The following is a 24,135-nucleotide window of genomic DNA, read 5'->3' as shown; positions in this document are numbered from 1 at the left end:
AGGGTGAGTGTGTAGTCGTGCAGATAGTGGGGTGTGCGAGGGGTCATTTATTGTTTCTCTCTTTTTATTAATTGAAAATGTTTCTTGTTTTATATTATTATTCTTAAAATGTTTGTATGGACAACTTTACCCTTACAACGTTAATTCTTCCTAACGCTGCAATCTGACACTGACAGGGACTATATTGACATTTTTGGATTTCATTGGACCTAGGTTACTTCAAACCTCACAGATAAAAATGTCATTTATCGACAGGTCAAGTTAAGATGACTTTTGAGTTGACACGTTGAAGTGTAAAACAAGTTAGAATGTTTAAAACCACCGTTCGATGACTCAACTCTTGGAGGTATTACTCAAGAGGTCTTGAATTTGATTGGGGTAATCACTGAAATGATTTATTCGATTGTTAATTTCAAGACTTCGAATGATTAATTGAAGTACACGCAAACTAACTGGATATCCTTGATTTTATATATACACACACACCACAGCATGATAGGAAGGGGTCAAGACAGTCTATTTGTGTCGATTAATTGTTTTTTTAAAACTTCAATAAACAAACCCGGACCTGTTAAGATAACATAACAATTAACTACTTATTTTCAGATCTCATATAAACTGCATAGAGAATACGTTTTGAGAATTCTATGCTATCAGTCGGGAACTCTTCGTCAGTATAATGTCCGATTCGTATTGCATCATCTTTTACTTGTTCATTCCCGTTTGCAGTTTCTGCGTGCAAACCAAAATGAACTATATATCAGTAATTAATCTCATAATGTATATACATATTCAACTCTTAATTTTGTCCTTGATCCAGATATTAACAGTATATGTTTGACGCCTCAAAATTGACCTTTTTACAAGAAGTTGGCGCCTGCAGCCAACTATAGCAGCCACAGAGGAGCCATCTGCTCCACTGAAAGAGGAAGAAAAAATCCGGATGCTCCACTTCTTCTTCAGTAGTTCCATAGCCAGCAACTAGGCCCAAAGGCTATTTCCTCCTCAAGACAATTACCATAATAGACATCATAAATTCTAAGTTAACCCACTCTATTATATAATTTTTTAAACCTTTATTTCTTCCATGAATCCTAAATTTAAGTTACCATAATCATTGAAATTGTTTGTTTAATGGAAAATACTTCCATTTTCTAGATTTCGTACTACTTAAAATTGATGTTTTGATTCTAAAATTGAATTGGAGAAATGGGTGTAAAAAATAATGTAATTAAGATTTGAAGGGTATTTTGGGTATTAATTGGGGTTTACTGTTTAGATAGAAGTTTTTAAATATGAAGTAACGTGTTAATCGTCAAATAGGTCCGGTTCAAAAACACTACCCAATGGCTAAACCCATTAAAAAAACGGCGCCGTTTACTTGTCTTAAGTTCGCTATCTCTCCATACTCCCAATTTGCTCTCAGAACAAGAGCCCTTTCACAAACTCCTTTTCCTTGTTGTCTGTTATACTACTGGCGGGCCCGATGACCGAAGTGGCAAGCTCAGTGGTGCACGAGGTTCTCGGCCGGAGAGCCCTGGACGTGGACCAGCCGATTATTGACTACATCGTCAACGTCCTTGCGGATGAGGACTTCGATTTCGGTGAGGATGGCGAGGGCGCTTTCGATGCCATCGGCGAGCTCCTCGTTGGCGCGGAATGTGTCACCGACTTCAATGAGTGCCGCTTGGTCAGCTTAATTTTATCCTTTATAATTTGGATTTGTTGTGAAGATTTTGATGATCAATCATTAATTGTTGATTTTTGCTCTAGGTTTGTAGTAAACTGACTGAGAAGTTTGGGAAGCATGGGTTAGTGAAACCGAAACCAACTGTGCGGAGCCTTACGGCGCCTTTAAGAATGAATGATGGAATGGATGAGGAGGTTCCGAAGAAGAAGCCTGAGGTGATAGACGGTCCAGTTTTGACTGAACGTGACAAAGCCAAGTTAGAAAGGAAAAAGAGGAAAGACGAACGCCAGAGAGAGGTGAACGTTGATATTAATATTTGATCTATTGTATTCAAGTTCTGGGGGCAAATTTAAAATATAATTCAACTTTTTTAACAAAAACAGTAAACATATTTATACTCATCAATCTATATTATTTCATTTAATTTATTGACATTTTTTTTTTTCTTTTTGACATTTTTTCATAAGAGAACATGATATGATAGTCAAGTATTTTATATGAAATTTTAGCATTAAATAAAAGTTAATGAGTTGAGCTTTGAGTGAATTGTAGTTAGGGATGTGGGAAATTTTGGTCACAAAGAGGAAAAAAGAAATTTGGGATTTGGGGTGTTTTGATCAACAAAGGGAAAATGCGAAAGGGGAGGATTGAAGCATTGAGTTTTGGACAAGTGGATGGAATAATTATCATATTCTAAACTAAAATAGAGCTATATTTGTAATAATCAATTAAGAATTTTCCAAAGTCCAGAAGGGTCAATTGACCCTCTTGGACTCTACTTTGCTCTGTCAATGCATCCAATATAGTAGTACGTATCCTATAGACATTTAATTATTTTTTTCCATTTTGTTATTGAGGAATTGTGATTACATTTAATGATGTTCAGAGGAAATGTATACTTTGATTGTTATAATTGTTATTGAATTATTCTGTGCAGGCCCAATACCAAATTCATCTGGCTGAAATGGAAGCGGTTAGAGCAGGGATGCCTGTGGCATGTGTGAATCATGAGAGGGCTGGTGGGCCGGCTGTGAAGGATATACATATGGAGAACTTTAATGTTTCTGTGGGCGGACGTGATCTTATTGTGGATGGTTCAGTTACTCTTTCTTTTGGAAGGCATTATGGTTTGTTCCTTTCCATTTCACATGGCCCTGTTTGTAGAAGATAAAAGTAAAAATACACAAATGCTTATAGTTGTTTTTACAATTGGGATAATAATTTGATGGTTGATTGTTAACCATAATACTACTTTTTGATTTATGTGCAGGTCTTGTTGGAAGAAATGGTACAGGAAAAACAACTTTTCTCAGGCACATGGCTATGCATGCTATTGATGGTATTCCTCCAAACTGCCAGATATTACATGTTGAGCAAGAAGTGGTAGGGGATGATACATCTGCCTTGCAGTGTGTTCTTAACACTGATATTGAAAGAACTCAGCTTTTGGAAGAAGAAGCAAGTTTGCTTGCTCAACAGGTGGAATTTATGCTATTCTACTGCAGAGAAAAGTCTTTTTATCAGTTCTTGGCCTCTTAGCTTTTTTGTTTTTTTTTGTTTTTTTTAATTGTCTGTGGTGTAGTTATATTCCTTTTCAAGTGGTCTTACTGATAAGTTTAACGATTGTTTTTCAGAGAGAATTGGACTTTGAGGATGCAACTGAAAAGATAAATGGTTCAATGGACAAAGATGCTATTGCTCAAAGGCTTGCGGAAATATACAAGAGACTTGATGCCATTGATGCTGATTCGTCAGAAGCACGTGCAGCTACCATTCTTGCTGTAAGTTTACAAATCTTTTGCCACTCAATAATAGTGGTATTACTCGAACAAGCTTTGGCTCTACAAGAAAATTATGTTAACTGTTGGTTGTGGATCATGATAAAGTAAAACGTAGTTGTTTGGATAATGGACATTGAAAATAATGGAAAAATGGACCATGTCTAGTGGGAATTAGGCGAGGACTTTGAGGAAGGTGGGGATGTTCTGTCCTTAATTTGAGTGTAAATGACTCAAATTCTGAAATTGCCATCATTGATCTTAAACTTTCTTGATCCTAATTGTTATTTTATTCTCCCTGTGACCAAAAGATTCTCCATAATTCGGTGGCCAGACCTTGTTGTTGAAGTACAATTGGTTGGCTGTGAAGTTTTGAGTAAAATTTTGATTGAATGGCCATGCAAAACATCATGATCATGCATGTGGTGCTGCACCATGGTTATGATTGTTGTCTTGCTCTTTTTTTTTTTTTTTTTTTTTTTTCTAACTTTATCTCACTAGCCGAGAACATTTGCAGGGCCTCAGTTTCTCTCCAGAAATGCAAAGGAAGGCCACAAAGACATTTTCTGGAGGGTGGCGAATGCGAATTGCTTTGGCTCGTGCTTTGTTTATAGAGCCTGATTTGTTGCTACTTGATGAACCTACGGTGTGTTACATATTATATCCTCTTCGGTACACATATTTTCCTTACAGTGTAGATAAACTGTTGTATATTATTTATTTATTTGCAGAATCATCTTGATCTTCATGCTGTTCTATGGCTGGAATCATACCTGGTGAAATGGCCAAAAACGTTTATTGTTGTTTCTCATGCTAGAGAATTTTTGAACACGGTAATACTGATGAACTGTGTGTTTTTTCTGATTCAGGGAGCTAATTATTCTTGAGTAGTATACTTATCTTTGTCGTGCTTGCTGATTTATTGTTATTTTCAGGTGGTCACAGATATTCTTCATCTACATGGACAAAAACTGAATTCTTACAAAGGGAATTATGATACATTTGAGAGGACACGTGAGGAACAGATGAAGAACCAACAGAAGGCATTTGAGGCGAATGAACGATCAAGATCCCATATGCAGGTTTTCTTCATTGAACCAATATTTTATCTTTGATGATGTATGTTTTGATTAGATTTAAGTTAATCTTGTTGGTTTGTCTGTATAACTTATTTTATTATTTGTTATATGCCTTTTCACATTGGTTTGGGCCTGTAGGATAGTTCGGATATTGAGATGCAATTTGTCTGTAATTATTGTTTAACCCAGTGCTCTTAAATATCGTTCTGGATTCCATTTTGTTTCATCTGATTCTTTACATGAGGTCTTTTTGTGCTCACTGTTAACGTGCAAGATGCTTGCTGATGTGCAATCCATTTGAACATTTTCATTTAGTGTTCTGTAACCAGACCTGATTATCTGTCAAAAAACTGTCTGAACACTGTTATGCTACCCTCTTAGCGTTTGTTTTCATTTTCTTAGTTATTCTTAGTGTGGTGGGTAAATATGTTTGAATTTATTGCACATCATCCAAGTACTGGAAAAGCCATGTACGATACCGGTTTAGTTTATCTCCTTTTTCTTATTTTCCAGATTATAATAATTGTATNGAGAACATTTGCAGGGCCTCAGTTTCTCTCCAGAAATGCAAAGGAAGGCCACAAAGACATTTTCTGGAGGGTGGCGAATGCGAATTGCTTTGGCTCGTGCTTTGTTTATAGAGCCTGATTTGTTGCTACTTGATGAACCGACGGTGTGTTACATATTATATCCTCTTCGGTACACATATTTTCCTTACAGTGTAGATAAACTGTTGTATATTATTTATTTATTTGCAGAATCATCTTGATCTTCATGCTGTTCTATGGCTGGAATCATACCTGGTGAAATGGCCAAAAACGTTTATTGTTGTTTCTCATGCTAGAGAATTTTTGAACACGGTAATACTGATGAACTGTGTGTTTTTTCTGATTCAGGGAGCTAATTATTCTTGAGTAGTATACTTATCTTTGTCGTGCTTGCTGATTTATTGTTATTTTCAGGTGGTCACAGATATTCTTCATCTACATGGACAAAAACTGAATTCTTACAAAGGGAATTATGATACATTTGAGAGGACACGTGAGGAACAGATGAAGAACCAACAGAAGGCATTTGAGGCGAATGAACGATCAAGATCCCATATGCAGGTTTTCTTCATTGAACCAATATTTTATCTTTGATGATGTATGTTTTGATTAGATTTAAGTTAATCTTGTTGGTTTGTCTGTATAACTTATTTTATTATTTGTTATATGCCTTTTCACATTGGTTTGGGCCTGTAGGATAGTTCGGATATTGAGATGCAATTTGTCTGTAATTATTGTTTAACCCAGTGCTCTTAAATATCGTTCTGGATTCCATTTTGTTTCATCTGATTCTTTACATGAGGTCTTTTTGTGCTCACTGTTAACGTGCAAGATGCTTGCTGATGTGCAATCCATTTGAACATTTTCATTTAGTGTTCTGTAACCAGACCTGATTATCTGTCAAAAAACTGTCTGAACACTGTTATGCTACCCTCTTAGCGTTTGTTTTCATTTTCTTAGTTATTCTTAGTGTGGTGGGTAAATATGTTTGAATTTATTGCACATCATCCAAGTACTGGAAAAGCCATGTACGATACCGGTTTAGTTTATCTCCTTTTTCTTATTTTCCAGATTATAATAATTGTATCTGACATGCAAATGTTCTTCCTTACCCTGTAGGCATTTATTGATAAGTTCCGCTACAATGCGAAGAGAGCATCTCTTGTTCAGTCAAGAATCAAGGTGCATATTGTCATCATGCCAAATGACTTGAGTTCATGATAACCTCTACTTAATTCCTGGGCCATCTATTTGCATGATATGTTATGCTTATGGTTACCTTTGACTTTGTCAGGCATTGGACCGGATGGGTTATGTAGATGAAGTTGTTAATGACCCTGAGTAATCTTCTCCTTTAACACTTGATGTGTGCCTGAACATTTAAAATTTAGAGATTGAATAATTCTTGTCTTGTATTTCCTCTTTTAGAATTACTTAGCTACCTTCTTTTGTGTACTACAGCTACAAGTTTGAATTTCCAACTCCAGATGATAGGCCTGGGCCGCCTATAATAAGTTTCAGGTTTGGCTTTGCAGCTCTTTCAGAGAAATTTTGAATTTCTATGTTTTATAATGGTACCCCTTTTTCATATCGAAAAAGAAAAGAAAAAAGAATGGGACCCTTTTATTCTAGTGTGTTCCAATGAAATGCCATCTTTGCATTTGTTTTCCAAAAACTGCAAGTAGTACGAGATCTGTGCTTTGTGACATCATTTCTTTTGAACTTGTGGCATCTGCCTATAAGTTATTGCAATTTTCTTCAAAGAGTACAGAATGTGAATTATAACTTACATCCAAAGCTCATTGGATAATATTGAGTTTTCTTGGATTTGATTGCAGCGATGCGTCATTTGGTTACCCTGGTGGCCCAATATTGTTTAAGAATTTGAATTTTGGGATTGATCTTGACAGCCGCATAGCAAGTAAGGATGCTTCTCTCCTAGCTGTCTTTTTTTTTTTTTTGTAACATTAGTTGCTCATCATAAATAACTGCTTTTGTTTCTCATCCATTAACATTTGTATATACAACCACATTGTGTTATGAAAATCAATGCAGTTGCTCATTTTTTTTTTGTATTTTTGAGGGAAGATATACCTGCCATTCCAAGGTGGTCTTGATTATGACATACTAGCCATGATATGGTAGTTATTTTTATCTGGGTCTTCATTTTATTCTGCAGTGGTTGGGCCAAACGGCATTGGCAAATCAACTATACTCAAACTAATTGCTGGCGAGCTACAGCCAAGCTCTGGAACAGTTTTCCGTTCAGCTAAGGTATTTTCTTGTTTTCTTCACATTCTCATAATAGAAAACAAATTTTAAAAACGATAATTCTGTGTAGTACATCTAGAATTTTTGCTTGATTGTATTTCCATGATAACTACCCCCTTTTGTGAACTGGGGATAAGATTTCCTTGACATGTTTCTAAATTTTGAAAAAGAAAATTCTGTGTAGTACATCTAGAATTTTTGCTTGATTGTATTTCCATGACAATTACCCGCTTTCCTGTGAACTGGGAATTTCTTTTAAATGTCACTGCTTTGCTGACACAGTTCGGCGTTAAAGATCTGTCTTAATATCGTGCAAAATTTGGGCTGGATATATATTCTTTAGTCTAATGGAGATTAATATTGTTCTGTGAACAGGTTCGCATAGCTGTTTTCAGTCAGCACCATGTTGATGGGCTTGACCTATCTTCAAATCCCCTCTTGTATATGATGCGCTGCTTCCCTGTAAGTTGCATCTTTCCATCTGTGATAGACTTGGCTGTTAAGGAACAAATGACAACTGAGCTCTAAATCTTGTTGCGCATATCTATGCGGTTATTATGCTTTATCAATCTTTACACTTAGGGTAAATTATTACTTTGGGCCTGAGCCCATCTAACAAGCCTGTCTCATGAATTCCCTATTTTAGGGGTTCTGGGTGGGATCAGGTTAGACACTCCTATAGTGCTTAAAAGGCTTTGTGGCAGACATCTTGTTGCTGTTATTGCGCAATTTAGAATATCCATTCCTCAATGAACATTGTGTGACCATATCCTTATATCTCTTGCAGGGAGTGCCTGAGCAGAAGCTTCGAGCTCACTTGGGTTCTTTTGGTGTAACTGGAAATTTAGCGCTTCAACCTATGTACACTTTGTCTGGTATTCTTCCTTTCTTATATTCATATGTCCTTATACTATAGAGTTTGTTTTTAAATTGACTTCTGGAACCGGAGTTCGGTTTGATCTCAATAGAGTTTACACGAGTTGGGTTTATGGTTTGCCATGACAAGAATGCAAATCATGTGTTATCTAATTGCTGCTTGCTATATTAGGTGGTCAGAAAAGTAGAGTTGCATTTGCAAAGATTACGTTCAAGAAGCCACACATAATATTACTTGATGAGCCATCCAATCATCTTGTAAGTTGTTATCCTTTCATTTGTTTCTCTTTTTGTAATTTGGCAATGTAAGATGTGGAGAAAGTTGGATATTAAGACTTGATTTCATGTTAACAAGGGGAAAGGGGACCGAAATTGTTTTGAAGATAGAATTTTGATATTATTTGAACTGTATTCTTCTCTTATGTGGGAAAAGAAAATTTAAATGCCCGCTTGGTTAAAAAATATTAAATGTATAAATTGTTTAGCACCTTGTTGCATTAAATATTATGTTACACCTCATGGGAGATAATACATAGTATTCTACTTTCATCGGGTCAGTTTTGTATTGAAGCAACATGAGCCTCAGTAAGAAATTGTAAAATATCACCTAACTTTTGCCATTTGATTTGACAAATCAATGGTTTTTCAAATGTAGGATTTGGATGCTGTGGAGGCGCTAATTCAAGGACTTGTTTTGTTCCAAGGAGGAATTCTCATGGTATTGTGCTTGTTCCCTTGATGATTACAATCAGGAAACATCTTTTGAAACTAAAAATGATTGATTGGGAGCATAAGACTTATCATATTTTAATATTTAATCTTTGTTTCATATATACTTGCAGGTTAGTCACGATGAGCATTTGATATCTGGAAGTGTAGAAGACCTATGGGTGGTATCAGAAGGTAGGGTGGCACCATTCCACGGGACGTTCCTGGATTACAAGAAGATACTTCAGTCCAAATAGAAATAGATACTGGAATTACATTTACATATTTTTGTTTTGGAGGATATCATAGGTTTAGTGCGAGAGTTCTCATTACTATATGAAATTGTTTTTGTTTTTGTCTTCTTAGTTATAATTCATATATGTTAAAAAGTCTTGGTGCGCGTGTTTCCCTATTTTTCTCTTATTATTTTTAAAATACACATTTGTTTTCCTATTTTGAAAATACTATTATATTTTATTCAATTAATTTTAAGTCTTCTAAGTTTGTTGATTTAACTAAACACCTTTAAAAAAAAGCTTAGAAATTAACGAAAACACCCTTTTCCATCCACATTTGTCAGATTCTGGCTATCACCGTCAGAAGGTAGCTGGAATATAATATAATGGCGTATTATTAGTTGGATCTGGTTGGTAGCGTGTCTATCTAGCTTTTTTCGGTCAGATCCACTGGAAAAGGCTGTTGACAGTCAGATCTTTGGTCGTAGTTAGTTGTCAATGACGGTAATAACTTTGGTCATCGATGACCAAACGTGGTTAGATTTAGCCGTCAATGGCCAGATCTAGTTGGATTCATGGTAGATTTGGTTGGAAAAAGCCATCTTGACGTACGATCAGTCAGAGCTTCAGTCGGTTGTGCGTTGATATAGTGACTCCGGTCACCCTTCGACAGTGGTAGCCGGTTGTAGATATTTAATGGTGGGTGGGAGAGTTTTTGTAATTTTTAATGTTTTTATTACAGGGGTATTTAGTAAATTAATAAACTTAGAGAGATATTTTTGTTAATTTTTAAAACCTATATTATCCAACTTTTACTTTTAAAAAAAATAATATCTAAAATATTAAAATAAGCGCACCCTTCCTTTTTTAGGAACGAGGAGGGGGCTTTTTGCAACAAGTTTATAGATGTTATAAATCCTTCTTTTCTGAGGAATGAGTAAAAAATATCTGCTTGCTTTTGCAAAGTGCATTGGAATCAAACAATAAGGATCTTTTATTTTCGGATGGAAATATCAAAGGGCTTGGATCATTGATTGTGGAATGTAATTCGGAAAGAGGAAAAAAATCCGAGAAACATCTTTAAAATAAAAAACAAAAATGCGCATCCAGGGAATCGAACCCTGGTCAGTACCGTGGGAGGGTACTATGATACCACTACACCAGATGCGCTCCACGTGAAAACGTTTTGGCAAAAATATAAAGGACGTGTTTAATTTGCTGAATTTGACCAGAACAGACTGTAAATAATTTCATAAAATAAAAGAAAGGAAAATGAAATGATTGTCAAAATATCACATTAATTAATAATTAAATGAAGCTGATTAAATTAATTGTGTAATTTTAAAAATAACAGGAAAGAAAGTGTAAGAATTGTTGTGAACTTATGATGTTATTGCTTATTTGACAGGCGGACGGAACGGAAGGAGTATTCCAAAAATAAATAATTAAAGCCGGAGAGACAAAAATCTTTTTCTCTTTACAAAAAGCAGTCCTATTTATTTATTTATTTGACAATTGAGTCCCTCCTCTTTTCTTTTCCTTCAATTTCGCTGTAATTGAATCTTCTACGATTGCAAATCCCTAATCGAATTCGTGAATTGTGATGGAAGAAAACAATCCAAACAACGGCATCATATCTCGCGAGAGTCTCAACAGCGTGGCCAACTGGGTCAGCGCCACCGTCGTCTCCGCCTTTTTCGCCTCCCTGGAGCGTTGCTCTTGCGTCAACCTCACTACCACCGACCCCGACGACGATGAGGAGGAAGAAGCCAAGGACCGTCCCCTCACCCTCACCTCCAACTCTTACTCTGCCGATCACATGGTTTAGCTCCCATCATCTTCCTCGGTATCTCATTCTTATTGACGTTTTTATTTCTTTACCTTCAAAAACATGGCCTCGTTATGTCAATTGATATTAATCAATATGTAATGACNTTAAATTGTTTTTGTTTTTGTCTTCTTAGTTATAATTCATATGTGTTAAAAAGTCTTTCAGTGAGCTTGTTTCCCTATTTTTCCCCGTTTCTATTCCTATTATTTCTAAAATGCTCCTATTTTGAAAATACTATTATATTTTATTCAATTATTTTTAAGCCTTCTAAGTTTATTAATTTAACTAAACACCTCCTAAAAAAAGTTTAAGAATTGACAAAAATACTTCCACTCATTCACATTTGCCAGATTTTGGTCATCATTGTTGGAAGGTGGTTAGAATTTGGTATAATGGCGTATAACCGGTTGCATCTAGACGGTAATGTGTCGATCTAGCATTTTTCGGTCAGATCTATCGGAAAAGGTCAAATTTACAATCAAAGATCTAGCCATTGACAGTCAGATTTTTAGTCGTATCCTGTCATCAACAACGGCAATATCTTTGGTTATCGTTGACTATCAAATGTGATCAGATCTAGTCGTCAATGGTTAGATCTAATCGTAGATTTGATTTCTTTCAGTCGGATCTATGGTAGATTTGGCTGGAAAAGGTCATCTCGATGCACGATCGACCAGATCTCCAGTCGGTTGTGCCCTGATACGGTGACTCCAGTCACTTTTCGACAATGGTAGCCGATTATAGGTATTTAATGGTGGGTGAGGGAGTTTTTGTAATTTTTAATGTTTTTATTACAGGGGTATCTAGTAAATTAATAAACTTAGAGAGGTATTTTTGTTAATTTTCAAATTCTATACCACCCAACTTTTACTTTTTAAAAAAATAATATCTAAAATACTAAAATAAACGCACCCTTCCTGTTTTTAGGAACGGGGAGGGGCTTTTTGCAACAAGCTTATAAATGTTATAAATCCTTCTTTTATGAGGAATGAGGAAAAAATATCTGCTTGCTTTTGCAAAGTGTATTGGAATCAAACAATAAGGATCTTTTATTTTCGGATGGAAATAGGATCATTGATTGTGGAATGTAATTCGGAAAGAGGCAAAAAGCCGAGAAACATCTTTAAAATAAAAAACAAAAATGCGCATCCAGGGAATCGAACCCTGGTCAGTACCGTGGGAGGGTACTATGATACCACTACACCAGATGCGCTCGACGTGAAAGCCTTTTAGTTATGAAGGAGGTGTTTAATTTGCTGAATTTGACCAGAACAGACCGTAAATAATTTCATAAAATAAAAGAAAGGAAAATGAAATGATTGTCAAAATATCACATTAATTAATAATTAAATGAAGCTGATTAAATTAATTGAGTAATTTTAAAAATAACAGGAAAGAAAGTGTAAGAATTGTTGTGAACTTATGATGTTACTGCTTATTTGACAGGCGGACGGAACGGAAGGAGTATTCCAAAAATAAATAATTAAAGCTGGAGAGACAAAAATCTTTTTCTCTTTACAAAAAGCAGTCCTATTTATTTATTTATTTGACAATTGAGTCCCTCCTCTTCTCTTTTCCTTCAATTTCGCTGTAATTGAATCTTCTACGATTGCAAATCCCTAATCGAATTCGTGAATTGTGATGGAAGAAAACAATCCAAACAACGGCATCATATCTCGCGAGAGTCTCAACAGCGTGGCCAACTGGGTCAGCGCCACCGTCGTCTCCGCCTTTTTCGCCTCCCTGGAGCGTTGCTCTTGCGTCAACCTCACTACCACCGACCCCGACGACGACGAGGAGGAAGAAGCCAAGGACCGGCCCCTCACCCTCACCTCCAACTCTTACTCTGCCGATCACATGGTTTAGCTCCCATCATCTTCCTCGGTATCTCATTCTTATTGACGTTTTTATTTCTTTACCTTCAAAAACATGGCCTCGTTATGTCAATTGATATTAATCAATATGTAATGACGATGTTATAATTTCTGTTGTTCATTTGTCTGTTTGTTTGTGAACGGAATTCTGAATGTTGGTTTGCTGTATTTTCTGTGCGAATTGTCTTTTTAAAATCGTGTTTATCTTAGTTTCTATCTAATTCGATTCAATAGCCTGCCCGAATCAGCATTGATATACCAGGATTCTAATATTGATTCTTCATTTGGTTCTTTTGAGTTAAGATAATGAATGGAAGCCGAATTTGTTTTAGAAGAAATAGCTGATCCTCTGTCAATTTAATGTTTTCATTAATTGGTTTATGTGGATGTCATGGGGATACAATTTTTTTATTCAGTTATTCGGTGTCTCTATTGTCGAATTTGCTGTGAGAGCAATTCTGCAAATTCAATGTTGTCGTCTCTTGTTCATTGGCTGAGACTCAATTCTCTTCTTAAATGATTTGGTTGTTGATTGCTTATTTAAATTGTTTAAAGAATCTGCCTTAGGTATACTAATGTAATGTATATTATAGGAAATTGGATAGATTTATCTACTTAGTGTGATGCATAAAAATGTCAAGTTTTGATGAGGAAAATGTTTAGATTATTTTTCCATTCTTGTAGCTAGAAGATCTTCCGGGTACCACTCTAAGCTCATTGTTGGTTGGCCACAATTGGAACCGTATTCCTTAGATTTGGTGTAGATTTTAGCCCACCTGGGTATAGTAATGACCAAGAGGCTTTATGAGGAATGCCATTTATAATACTTGGACGATTGGTTACTTTGAGCGCCCTTATTCTACTGCAACTTTTGATTGTAAATTTGGTTAAAAAGCAAGTTTTTCCTGTTTTTGTGAATAAATCTTATTGTGATACTTCAGGAAATTGGCTATTAGCCTGGGTGCAGTTTTCCAAGTAAAATTTGTCTTCTAGTGTCCTTTACTTGGTCTTTATAATATTTTGAGGTCATGTTCTTGGCTTGCATGCACTTAATATTTGACTAAAACTGAAGGTCTTATATCATTAACCATTATTACCATAAGGAAAAGTAGGCTCTAGTCAGGCTGATGGGCCTCTATTCCTTACCCATGATGTGTTTCTGGAAAAAGCTGTAACTTATGAACACTTCTAGGATGACAAGTTGGCTCTAAACTTGATAAACACTTTTGGGGCATAGACCAGAGGGGTCTCAACTTAAGCTGTTTGTGTTGATTTTTATTCTTTTCCCTCTAATCCTCCTATAAGGTGTGCATGTTATGTGTTGAAATCAATAAATACGTAGAACACAACCATGCTTCCAGCTCTTTTTCTTTAATCCCGTATATTATTGCATTTAAAGGAAGTGTGGATAATGGAACAATAGTTGTTTAGGATATGCTGCTGTTTGTAAGGAGCATTGTGAAGCTTGCAATCCTGTCTAGCAAGGATATAGATCAGTTGACAAAATAGATAATAAAAGAGGCTTGTAGTTTGTATTTCCTTGTTCTAAAAAATTCACAGCAAGTGCATTACCTTTGAGTTTATCTTCCTTTCTCTCTCTTATCTCTCTCTCATTTTATTCATCCTTCAGTACCCTCCTTCCTATAAATACAAGACTACAAGAGTTATTCTACAGAGCACCATAGCATGAATGTTTTGACATTACCGGGCAGTATTAATCTCCATCCTGCCTCCAACAAAGAAGCATGAATACGCAACGACGGATAATGTAAAACCTTGCTTTCTTTTCCTTCAAAGATCCTTTCTTTGGTACCGAAACTCTTTTCTGCTTTGGCTGGGAAGTAGGCATCTCAATGACCTTAACTCCCTCCTGTGTTTTTCTTCTGCCGCTACACCTTGTAACTTTTGAGATGAGAAGAAATGTTTTCTCTTATGGAATCTTTTGTAGGAGTTACTAGTGTTTATTTCAGTGTTTTTTGTCTTCAGTAAATAAATGGTGAGGCCTAAAGACTTGACCGTGCTGTTGTTGGCAGTCAAACCAAGAAACTGGTTTTCTGCTTCCAAAAGCTGTCTTCTGCTACAGCGATTTAATATCCGGACTTCCAGGTTAATTGTCCATTGACCGACCAAATTTGTGTTCTGCTTCCAGGATTTATTGCCCAAAAGACAAATGGACCACTTAGCCCTATTCACCATTTCAATAATAAAACTTTTGATGCATATATAACTCCTCTTTTACTAAAAACAATTAATAATAGTTGTAACTGAAACACAGATTACATCATTCTTCTTTTTGTTGTTTTTGATTTTGCAAGCATGAGAATATAAATGTCTGTATCTTGCCTCAAGAAAAGAGAAAAATCCATCCATGTCATGGCTCAGGCCTCTATCCTGCTGTGAATAGTGTAGCATGTTTTCTGATTTCAGGTAATTTTGGTCGGTCAAACTTGGTTTCCAATGCAACCATAAGCTGAATGGCTTATGAATTTTCATTATTCTGTATAGTATTTTATGAGTAGTAATGTTATGGATAGAAAGTTAGGATCTTGTGACTTCTTGTAGCTTAAAACTAAGTTGCCATGGAAACCTTGGTACCGTGAACCTGATTACATCCATCTTAAATAGTATTGATCTTGTGGCTCTTGTTGGCTGTCCTTGTTTTTTTTTTTCTTTTTTTAAGGTAAACCTGATAATTGTCTCTTAATAAATTTGATCTCCAAGTATAACTAACGCTAGTAATTAAAAGGTTTGTCATCAGGCGTTGTTGCTGAATCAAATATTTGGTTGAGCTTTGAATATTATCATTATTATATTAGAAGTAAGGGGCTTTCTCCGTTGTTTCTTAAAGTATTTTCGCTAGTGCAATCTTAATCCTGACAAAACATTATCCATATAATAATGTGGATCCTGCCAAGATGATAAATTTTCTTCCAACGGCCAGGATCTTTCTGCTCTGAGTTCAAAACCCTAGCTATATATAAATAAAACGCCTTTCTCTGTTATATTAAACCCTTCATGATTTGGGGCTTTTATCAGCCCCGGAAATCCCATGAATTGATTACATGGGTAGATCTGGCGTTTGAGTAAACAATTGTTCTTTCTTTCTCAAAGAATTTAAGATGAAACATTTGCTCCTGTGATGAACAGTATATCATATCGTTCCAATTTCTGAAGCTCTATCAATTGGAGCTTTTACACATGTGGAACTGAAGAGACTCTGAGGAGCATTCACCCTGTATTTTTTCCCTCTTTTTTTTCCCTTCTTTTTTAGATTCTATTGTTAAATTTTAAGCACAACAGTGAAATTATAAATCAAGCAATTAACACCGTTTTTAAAACTCTTGAAAAGATCCCACCTGACAAATCGTTTAAGAGTAGTTGAATGCACTCCATAAAAGCATGTGGTTTTTAGGGTACTTGAATGCAGCGCCGCTGCAGATGATCTGATACTGCAAAAGCGAAACCATCGTTTAGCTTGAAGAAGATTGAGCTTGGTGCTCGGCAGTCGGCAGAACTCGGTTAATCCTCATTTCTAAACGGTCCAAAAAGTTTAGGCTCCTTTTGTACATAGTTTGAAAATACTATTCTGGTTTCAATAAAGTTAAACAGCAAATTGGTTTTGATGTCTTATTCTAAAAATATTATTCAATTTCTTTTAAATCTCTTAAATTTGTTAAGTTAACTAAATACTCCTAATCTTTTTTTAAATTGATAAAAACACTCCAATAATCTATATTTATCAGATTTTAACCACCATCATTGAAAACTGATCGGAATCTGGTATAATAGCACATTATTAGCTGGATCTAGTCGATAGTACGTCGATTAGCCTTTTTATGGATCTAGTTGAAAAATATCAGATCTTTGACTGTAGTCAGTCGTCAATAAGAGTCAAGATATGATCGTCGTTGATGACTAAATACGACCAGATTTGGCCATCAATGGCCAAATTTGGTCGTAGATTTGGCCTTTTTTTGTCAGATCTACCGTGACATATCGGTGTACGACTGATCAGATTCAGTCGGTCATGCGCTAATACGATAATTCTGACTACCCTCCAACGGTGGTGGTCAACTGTCGGTATTTAATAGGTGAGTGATGTGTTTTTGTTAATTTTTAATATTTTATTATGAGGGTATTTAGTAAATAAATAAATATAAAAAAATGTTTTTGTTAATTTTTAAATCTATATCTGGTACTCACTTAATTTTTTTTTTTTTTTAAATATTATTCTAAAAGGTATGATAATCATGAACCAAACGAACTTAAATCTGATATCAATTCGTCAAAATAAGACAATCCCACCATTTAAAAATTGCACAAATCGATGCCATTGCAAGTAATATATATTAATTGCACATTACAAGTAGTTTTCAAGCCAGGGCTCGTGTTAGTGTGCGCCCAATGCAATCGTAAATGTGCATCACCAATAATTTAATGAAAAATGTTATCCTTATAAAGACTTATATAAAGAGGGTTATAAAGTGACATTATCCAAAAGAAAAAAACAAAGAAAAAACAGAAAAAGAGAAAGAGAGAGAGAGAGATAAATCATGAAAATCAAGTGTAGAAATTGTCTTTGTATGCCCTCTTTGTATGTATCTTTGTAAAACTCAATGTTTTAAAACCTGGCCAGCCTGGCCAGTTCAATTGGGACCCGGCTGGTGAGCGAGGCCGGGTGAGCCTAAAAACTGGTGTTTTTGTTCTGTCCGCTGGCGCCCGCGGTTGGATCGGTGTACTGTAGCACCCACTAGTCCAACCGTCCATTTTAAAAAATCCGGGTCAACATTTATAATATAAAATAATTAAATTTAATAATAAACACTTAAACAGCAAACCCTAATATCATTTCCTTTCCCTCATTTCCCCTCCATTTTCACGCGTTTCCCACCCATTTTCACACGTTTCCCACCCTTTGCTTTGAAAGTCTGAACTCTGAAGCTTCACTCTCATTGAACTCTGAAAATTACCACCGGAGTCTTCCCTTCACCATCGAAACTCATCACTGCAGCCTTCACCGTCAACGGCTTGCTTCGTCATCAGCTGGGGTACCTCTCATTTCGCGATCTTCTCTGGCGTCCACTCTTCATCACCGCCAATCTACGTCGTAATCCATCATCTTCGTTCTTGATTCTTCTCAGAGCTACACAATGCACAGTCGATCTCGATCTCGGAGCTGCACACACTCTTCTTCACATTGCTTGAATCTGACTTAGCTCTTTATAGTTGCCTTGTTCACAGCCAAGCTCCACCTCCCCGACGAGCAACAAACGGTAGCTCATCTTCACCAGCAGGTAACTGTCACGGTGTAGGCACGTCTTTGTTTCAGCCTTCAGGTCTTGTGCATGAGATGTCTTAGTTTGCAATGTAGTAGGCTTCCATGCTTTACAATTTACAGATTGAAGTTTGAAGTTTGAACTTTGATTCTTTGAAGGGAGAACTAATGAGTAATGACAAAGTAGCACTCTTCTCTGCCAACCTAAAAACTTATAAATTCGTAATTAATTTAGAATGTGCATTGAGATTAAAGATTGATGAAGAGAGAATGTGCATGATCAGGGCATTAGGCCTGAACCAAAATGGGAAGCCTTCGTAGTTTGTGGCTTAGTAAACTCTGAAGTCTGAACCGAAATGGGAACACCAAGACATTATATTTAATTTTTGTTTTGTAAAAGTTATTGAATTCATTCAAACCTATAGGATTTAACTTGATTGGTGAACCAGTTTTGAATTGTTGGTAATTTTTACTGTAATACTATGATTATGTATTATAGAAGTATGCAAAATTTGAGCAGTTTTTGTTTCAGCATTAATTTATTAAAGATCAGAAAAGAATTAATGGTTAGTGAAGATCTTCTAAACATTGAGAAAGTGGTCAACAACATGTAAAAGTGAAGGATAATAGTATAATACAATGTAGGCAGAACTTATGCATGTATTGTCCCTTCCACTTTTTTTAGAGATTTAGGAGTTCATTATGGAATTATTTGTTTGAATACATGTAATTCTGTAAAAAAATTGTGGACAAGTGGTATAAAGTTTTCTAATACACTGTTTTTTCGGATACATGTAATTGCTAACTTATTTTTTATTTGTGTTGCCACTTGCCAGGGTAGAGATCAAGATTAAAGACAAAGAATATGTCATCATCTGGGTCTTGTCAACAATCTACTTCCATGGATGTTTCACAAACTTTTCGAGGAAGAAATGATATAGCATGGGCACATGTTAATGAGGGCGTGGATGAAAATGGGAAGAAAATATTAACATGTCTTTACTGTGGTAAGATACTCAGAGGTGGAGGAATCTATCGAGTTAAATTGCATCTAACGGGTATAAAGAGAGAAGTTGGAAAGTGCCCTAAAGTTCCTTTTGATGTTAAATTCAAGATTAGAGAAGCACTAAATGAAATTGGGGCCAAGAATAAACAAAAAGTTGAACTTCGTAAGAATGTCAATCCTTATGGAGCTAGTGTACAACAATTTGAGGGTGATATGTTAGATAAAGATCAAGAGTGTGAAGAGGTTTCTCCATGTCCAGCTCCAGCTCCAACTTCAATTGCAAGCAGTAAAAGAAAAAAATCTATTGGGATAGGTGACTATTTTGCTCCGAGGACTAAGGCTGGGTGTCAGCCCTCAATTAGGAGTGTTTTAGCCGGAAAAGAAGCTAAGTGGAGAGCAGACATGACTGTTGCAAGGTTATTTTATGATTCTTGCATCCCAACTAATGTTATTAATTCAATTTATTTTCAACCTATGGTGGATGCTATAGCTGCAATTAGTCCTGGGTATAAAATCCTAACTTACCATAATTTGCATGTGAATTTATCGAGAGATGCTAAGAAAGAAGTGCAATTACTTGTTGATAGTTACAAGAAAACTTGGGAGGATGTTGGATGTACTTTAATGGCTGATGGTTGGACAGATAATTCACATAGGTCACTGATTAATTTTTTAGTGTACTGTCCTAAAGGACCGTGTTTTGTGAAATTAATGGATGCTTCAGATGTTGTAAAGGATGCTGCAACATTGTTTGACTTGTTTGAGGAAATAGCTTTATGGGTTGGACCAAACAATATTGTCCATCTTGTCACTGACAATGGAGCAAACTATAAAGCTACTGGAAGAATGTTGTCTGAAAAATATAGCAGTATTACATGGTCTCCTTGTGCAGCACATTGCATTAATTTGATGTTGAAAGAGATGGCTGAGATGAGTCACATAGTCAACCTTTCGACACGTGCATCTGAGGTTACAAAGTTTGTGTATAATCATTCCTTTGTGATGGCTTTACTGAGGAAAAAACAAGTTATATACCTTTACTTCATATGTTTATAATTTACATTGTCAAGATATATTATATATGTACACTTTTTAAAAATTTACCAAGTACTAACATTTATTGTCTATCACTTGAATAGGGTTGGATAGAAATTATACGCCCAGGTGCAACTCGTTTTGCCACAACTTTCATTGCATTGAGTAGCTGTTAGGACCCTACTGTTCCCTTAAATCTCTCCTGCTGTTCCACCTGCAAAAAACTTATATACAGTACAATATCCAACAACAGATCCACGGTCACAACACACAACACACTCACTCAATCAAGCAATGAATATTCTCAATAATTGTATTAATAATCAAGGGTTCAGTACAACTTTCTCAAGAGTATCAAAACGTAAAAGAAAAGATGAATGGAGAATAACAAGACTGATTTTCTAGAACAGACGAAGAACACAAAGAACCATAATCTGCTGGCTTCGAGGGCCAGTACCTCCCCAGTCCCAATTTCCCCCTTTTCTCTGATACCCCACAAAAATCCCCTGTCACCCTTTTTACGCCCAACTTCATTCTAACAGAATTATTCCCATTCCAATCCAAGGATGCCACCTGGATGCCACCTGTCCTTCCAAGGATGCCACTTGCCCCCTGCTTGTTCAGTAGAAAGTACCATTTTATCCCTTCTGTCCACACTTTTTCCTTCTGCTAAAAACATGCACCAGCGGGGTCTCATCATTACCCTCCCCAAGGAGAGCCACCTTGTCCCCAAGGTAGAAGAAAGGAAATTGGTTGTCAATAGAGGTGAAATCCTCCCATGTGTTCTCATATATGGGTAAGCCCTTCCATTTTATTAAGACTTCCAAAGTACCATTCAACAGTTTGCGCTTACGTAGAACCTCTTCAGGTTCGACTTGCAATACCAAATCCTCGTCAAGTGTTGCGGGAAAGGGTTGTGCAGTGGGCGGCGGGTACTTAGTTTTCTTGAGTTGTGACACATGGAAAACATCATGGATGCGTGCCGAAGGGGGTAGATCCAAACGATAGGCCACTGATCCAATCTTTTCTGTAACTTCAAAAGGCCCATAGAAGCGGGGGCTGAGTTTCTCATTGTACCGACGAGCCAAAGAACGAAGGCGGTAGGGTTGCAACTTAAGGTAAATCGAATCTCCCACTTCTAACTGAACTTCTCGTCTCTTTGCATCGGCATAGTGTTTCATTCGGGTTTGGGCTTTGAGGAGATTATCCTGTAGCTCAGCAAGGATAATATTGCGAGTTTGCAGTTGACAGTTCACTTCGTCAACTGGTGAACCATGATCCGAAAATTTAAGAAGAATGGGAGGATCACGCCCATAAAGTGCTTTAAAAGGGGTCATACCTGTGGAGCCATTGAAAGTCGTATTGAACCAGAACTCGGCCCAAGAGATCCATTTAGGCCATTGGCGAGGCTGGCTACTCACAAAACAACGAAGGTACATTTCAACACATCGATTGACCACTTCCGATTGGCCATCAGTTTGAGGGTGGTATGCCGAGCTCATACGAAGCTACGTGCCCGAGTGTTTAAACAACTCCTTCCAAAAATGACTGATGAAAACTTGGTCGCGATCAGATACAATGGAGCGGGGAAACCCATATAGCCGGACAATCTCCTTGATAAAAAGGTGGGCAACATCCGTGGCCATGTAGGGATGCTTAAGGGTCAAGAAGTGGCTATACTTAGTTAATCGGTCAACCACGACTAGGATGGTATCGGCACTATTTGTTTTGGGAAGCCCGATGATGAAATCCATAGATATGTCTTCCCAAACCTGCTCAGGAATGGATAGAGGCTGCAATAACCCCGCAGGACTCAAGGCCTGGTATTTATTTTGTTGACAAACTGCACAGGAATCGACAAACTCCTTCATATCTCGTTTCATGCCCTCCCAGTAAACCACACTGCTGAGTCGTTTAAAAGTGCAAAAGAAACCCGAATGACCCCCAACAGGAGATGAGTGGAACTCATGTAGAAGAAGTGGAATGTGGGCCCCTTTCCTTGGTACAACTAGGTGGCCATTACACAAGAGATGGTGGCCAACTAACGTGAATGGTGGGTGGCCATTGGGATCCAACAACAATTTTTGAACAATTCCATTCAATTTGTCATCTTGTTGAATAGCATCCTCTAATTCTTCCATACCTGCAAAATAACTGAGAGACAACCCATCAAATTCCACCTGTTCACCTCTTCTAGACAATGCATCAGCTACCCGATTCTCTGCCCCTGGTTTATATTGGATAATAAAATTCAACCCAATCAGTTTAGCAACCCATTTCTGTTGATCTTCACCTAGTAACCGCTGATCCGTTAGAAAATGGAGGCTCCTTTGGTCTATCCTAATAATGAAACGACACCCTAATAAATAATGTCGCCACTTCTGAACTGCCATCACAATAGCCATTAATTCCCGCTCATATACTGATTTAAGCTTCGATTGAGATGATAAGCCTTTGGTCAAGAAAGCCAACGGTCTACCCTCCTGCATCAGGACAGCCCCTAACCCACTCCCTGAGGCATCAGTTTCAATGATAAATTCCTTAGTAAAGTCTGGCAAAGCTAACACCAGAACTGAAGTCATTATCCTCTTAAGCTCATCGAAGGCCTTTTGGGCTTCCGAATTCGATTGACATGCATCTTTCTTAAGTAAACTGGTGAGAGGAATGGCGATTTTCCCGTAATCCTTGACGAACCTTCGGTAGTAACCGGTCAAACCCAGAAATCCTCGTAAGGCCCTGATATCCTTGGGACTTGGCCACTATAAAACACTGTCAATTTTGGAAGGATCAACCGCCACCCCACATGCTGAAATGACGTGCCCCAAATATTCTAATTCTCGCTGACCGAAGAAACACTTCTTCCTATTGGCAACCAAGTGGTGTTCTTCAAGGGTGCTGAGGGTGATCTCTAAGTGCCGGATGTGATCCTCTTTAGTGTGGCTGTAAACCAATATGTCATCAAAGAATACCAAAATGAACCGACGTAGAAAAGGCCGAAATATTTCATTCATCAAGGCTTGGAAGGTGGCTGGGGCATTCGTCAACCCAAAGGGCATGACTAAGAACTCATAATGTCCTTCATGTGTCCTAAAAGCCGTTTTGTGGGTATCCCCTTCCTTTACTCGAATCTGGTGGTAGCCCGACTTCAAATCTAATTTGGAAAAAAATGGAAGCTCCTCCTAATTCATCAAACAATTCGCCAACCACTGGGATGGGGAACTTATTCGGAACCGTGATCTTATTAAGAGCCCTGTAATCCACACAAAATCGTCAACCGCCATCTTTCTTTTTCACCAATAACACTGGGCTGGAAAAGGGGCTAAGGCTGGGCTTAATGATACCGGCAGCTAACATCTCACTCACTAGTTTTTCTATCTCATTTTTCTAGTAGTAGGGATAGCGGTAGGGTCTAATATTTGGGGTTTGGGAGCCGGGGAGGAGGTTAATGGAGTGGTCTTGGGTCCCTGGTGGCGGTAATCCTGGAAGTGAAGAGAAGACTGATTGATACCGAACCAGAACTGGTAGAATGCCGCTATCCTCTTCAACTTGTGATTCACCTAGCTTCTGCAAATTACCAAATTCCACAAAACACCCATGTCCCTCGCGTTGAATTGTCCGCATCATAGCTTTTAAGGAAATCAGAGTTTTGCTCAGAGAAGGGTCACCCATAAATTTCACAATTCTGTCTCCTAGTCTGAACTTCATTACCTGTGTTTTCCAATCCACCGTTGTTTCCCCCAAAGTTTCCAACCATGCCACACCCAAAACCACATCTGCACTGTTCATCTCAAATGGGAAAAAATTATGTATAATCGGAGTCCCCTGAATGTCCAACTGCACCTCCCTACATTCTCCCTCACATCGCACCCGATATCCATCTCCCACATGTACCCTGAAAGTTTGCGTCTGTGTCACTGGTAATCCCAAC

General features: G+C 37.2%; 3 protein-coding genes and 2 non-coding genes across 5 annotated transcripts; 3 read left to right on the top strand and 2 right to left on the bottom strand.

Annotated features, from left to right (window-relative positions):
* Positions 1–1,386: 1,386 nt before the first annotated feature.
* On the top strand, positions 1,387–9,339 carry LOC116106549 (ABC transporter F family member 3). The gene is made up of 18 exons (XM_031392923.1): positions 1,387–1,690; positions 1,774–1,986; positions 2,628–2,817; positions 2,961–3,169; positions 3,325–3,471; positions 3,986–4,114; positions 4,200–4,301; positions 4,404–4,550; positions 6,215–6,277; positions 6,390–6,436; positions 6,557–6,616; positions 6,934–7,016; positions 7,275–7,369; positions 7,742–7,828; positions 8,154–8,241; positions 8,415–8,500; positions 8,898–8,960; positions 9,085–9,339. The coding sequence occupies exons 1-18, from the start codon at positions 1,487–1,489 to the stop codon at positions 9,205–9,207; spliced, it is 2,136 nt and encodes a 711-aa protein (XP_031248783.1). The 5' UTR covers positions 1,387–1,486; the 3' UTR covers positions 9,208–9,339.
* A 946-nt stretch (positions 9,340–10,285) lies between these two features.
* On the bottom strand, positions 10,286–10,356 carry TRNAG-CCC. Its single transcript has one exon. It is a non-coding gene; the product is annotated as a tRNA-Gly (tRNA).
* Positions 10,357–12,159: 1,803 nt separating this feature from the next.
* Positions 12,160–12,230, bottom strand: TRNAG-CCC. Its single transcript has one exon. It is a non-coding gene; the product is annotated as a tRNA-Gly (tRNA).
* Positions 12,231–12,483: 253 nt separating this feature from the next.
* Positions 12,484–13,100, top strand: LOC116106544. Its single transcript, XM_031392915.1, has one exon. The coding sequence runs from the start codon at positions 12,659–12,661 to the stop codon at positions 12,881–12,883; it is 225 nt and encodes a 74-aa protein (XP_031248775.1). The 5' UTR covers positions 12,484–12,658; the 3' UTR covers positions 12,884–13,100.
* Positions 13,101–19,031: 5,931 nt separating this feature from the next.
* Positions 19,032–20,228, top strand: LOC116106610. The gene has a single exon (XM_031392974.1). The coding sequence runs from the start codon at positions 19,032–19,034 to the stop codon at positions 20,226–20,228; it is 1,197 nt and encodes a 398-aa protein (XP_031248834.1).
* Positions 20,229–24,135: the final 3,907 nt, after the last annotated feature.

This window comes from Pistacia vera, unplaced genomic scaffold (assembly GCF_008641045.1).
Source record: "Pistacia vera cultivar Batoury unplaced genomic scaffold, PisVer_v2 Contig52, whole genome shotgun sequence".
Classification (NCBI taxonomy): Eukaryota; Viridiplantae; Streptophyta; class Magnoliopsida; order Sapindales; family Anacardiaceae; genus Pistacia; species Pistacia vera.
The sequence above is the reverse complement of the archived record's forward strand: the minus strand, read 5'-3'. Positions and strand labels throughout refer to the sequence as shown.

Bases quoted from the DNA above. Each gene is read 5' to 3' on its own strand.
- LOC116106549 (XM_031392923.1), top strand. From the start codon at position 1,487: ATGACCGAAGTGGCAAGCTCAGTGGTGCACGAGGTTCTCGGCCGGAGA. The intron at 3,472-3,985 runs GTAAGTTTACAA...GAACATTTGCAG, and splicing joins GTGCAGCTACCATTCTTGCT to GGCCTCAGTTTCTCTCCAGA. The intron at 7,370-7,741 runs GTATTTTCTTGT...TTCTGTGAACAG, and splicing joins CAGTTTTCCGTTCAGCTAAG to GTTCGCATAGCTGTTTTCAG.
- LOC116106544 (XM_031392915.1), top strand. From the start codon at position 12,659: ATGGAAGAAAACAATCCAAACAACGGCATCATATCTCGCGAGAGTCTC.
- LOC116106610 (XM_031392974.1), top strand. From the start codon at position 19,032: ATGTCATCATCTGGGTCTTGTCAACAATCTACTTCCATGGATGTTTCA.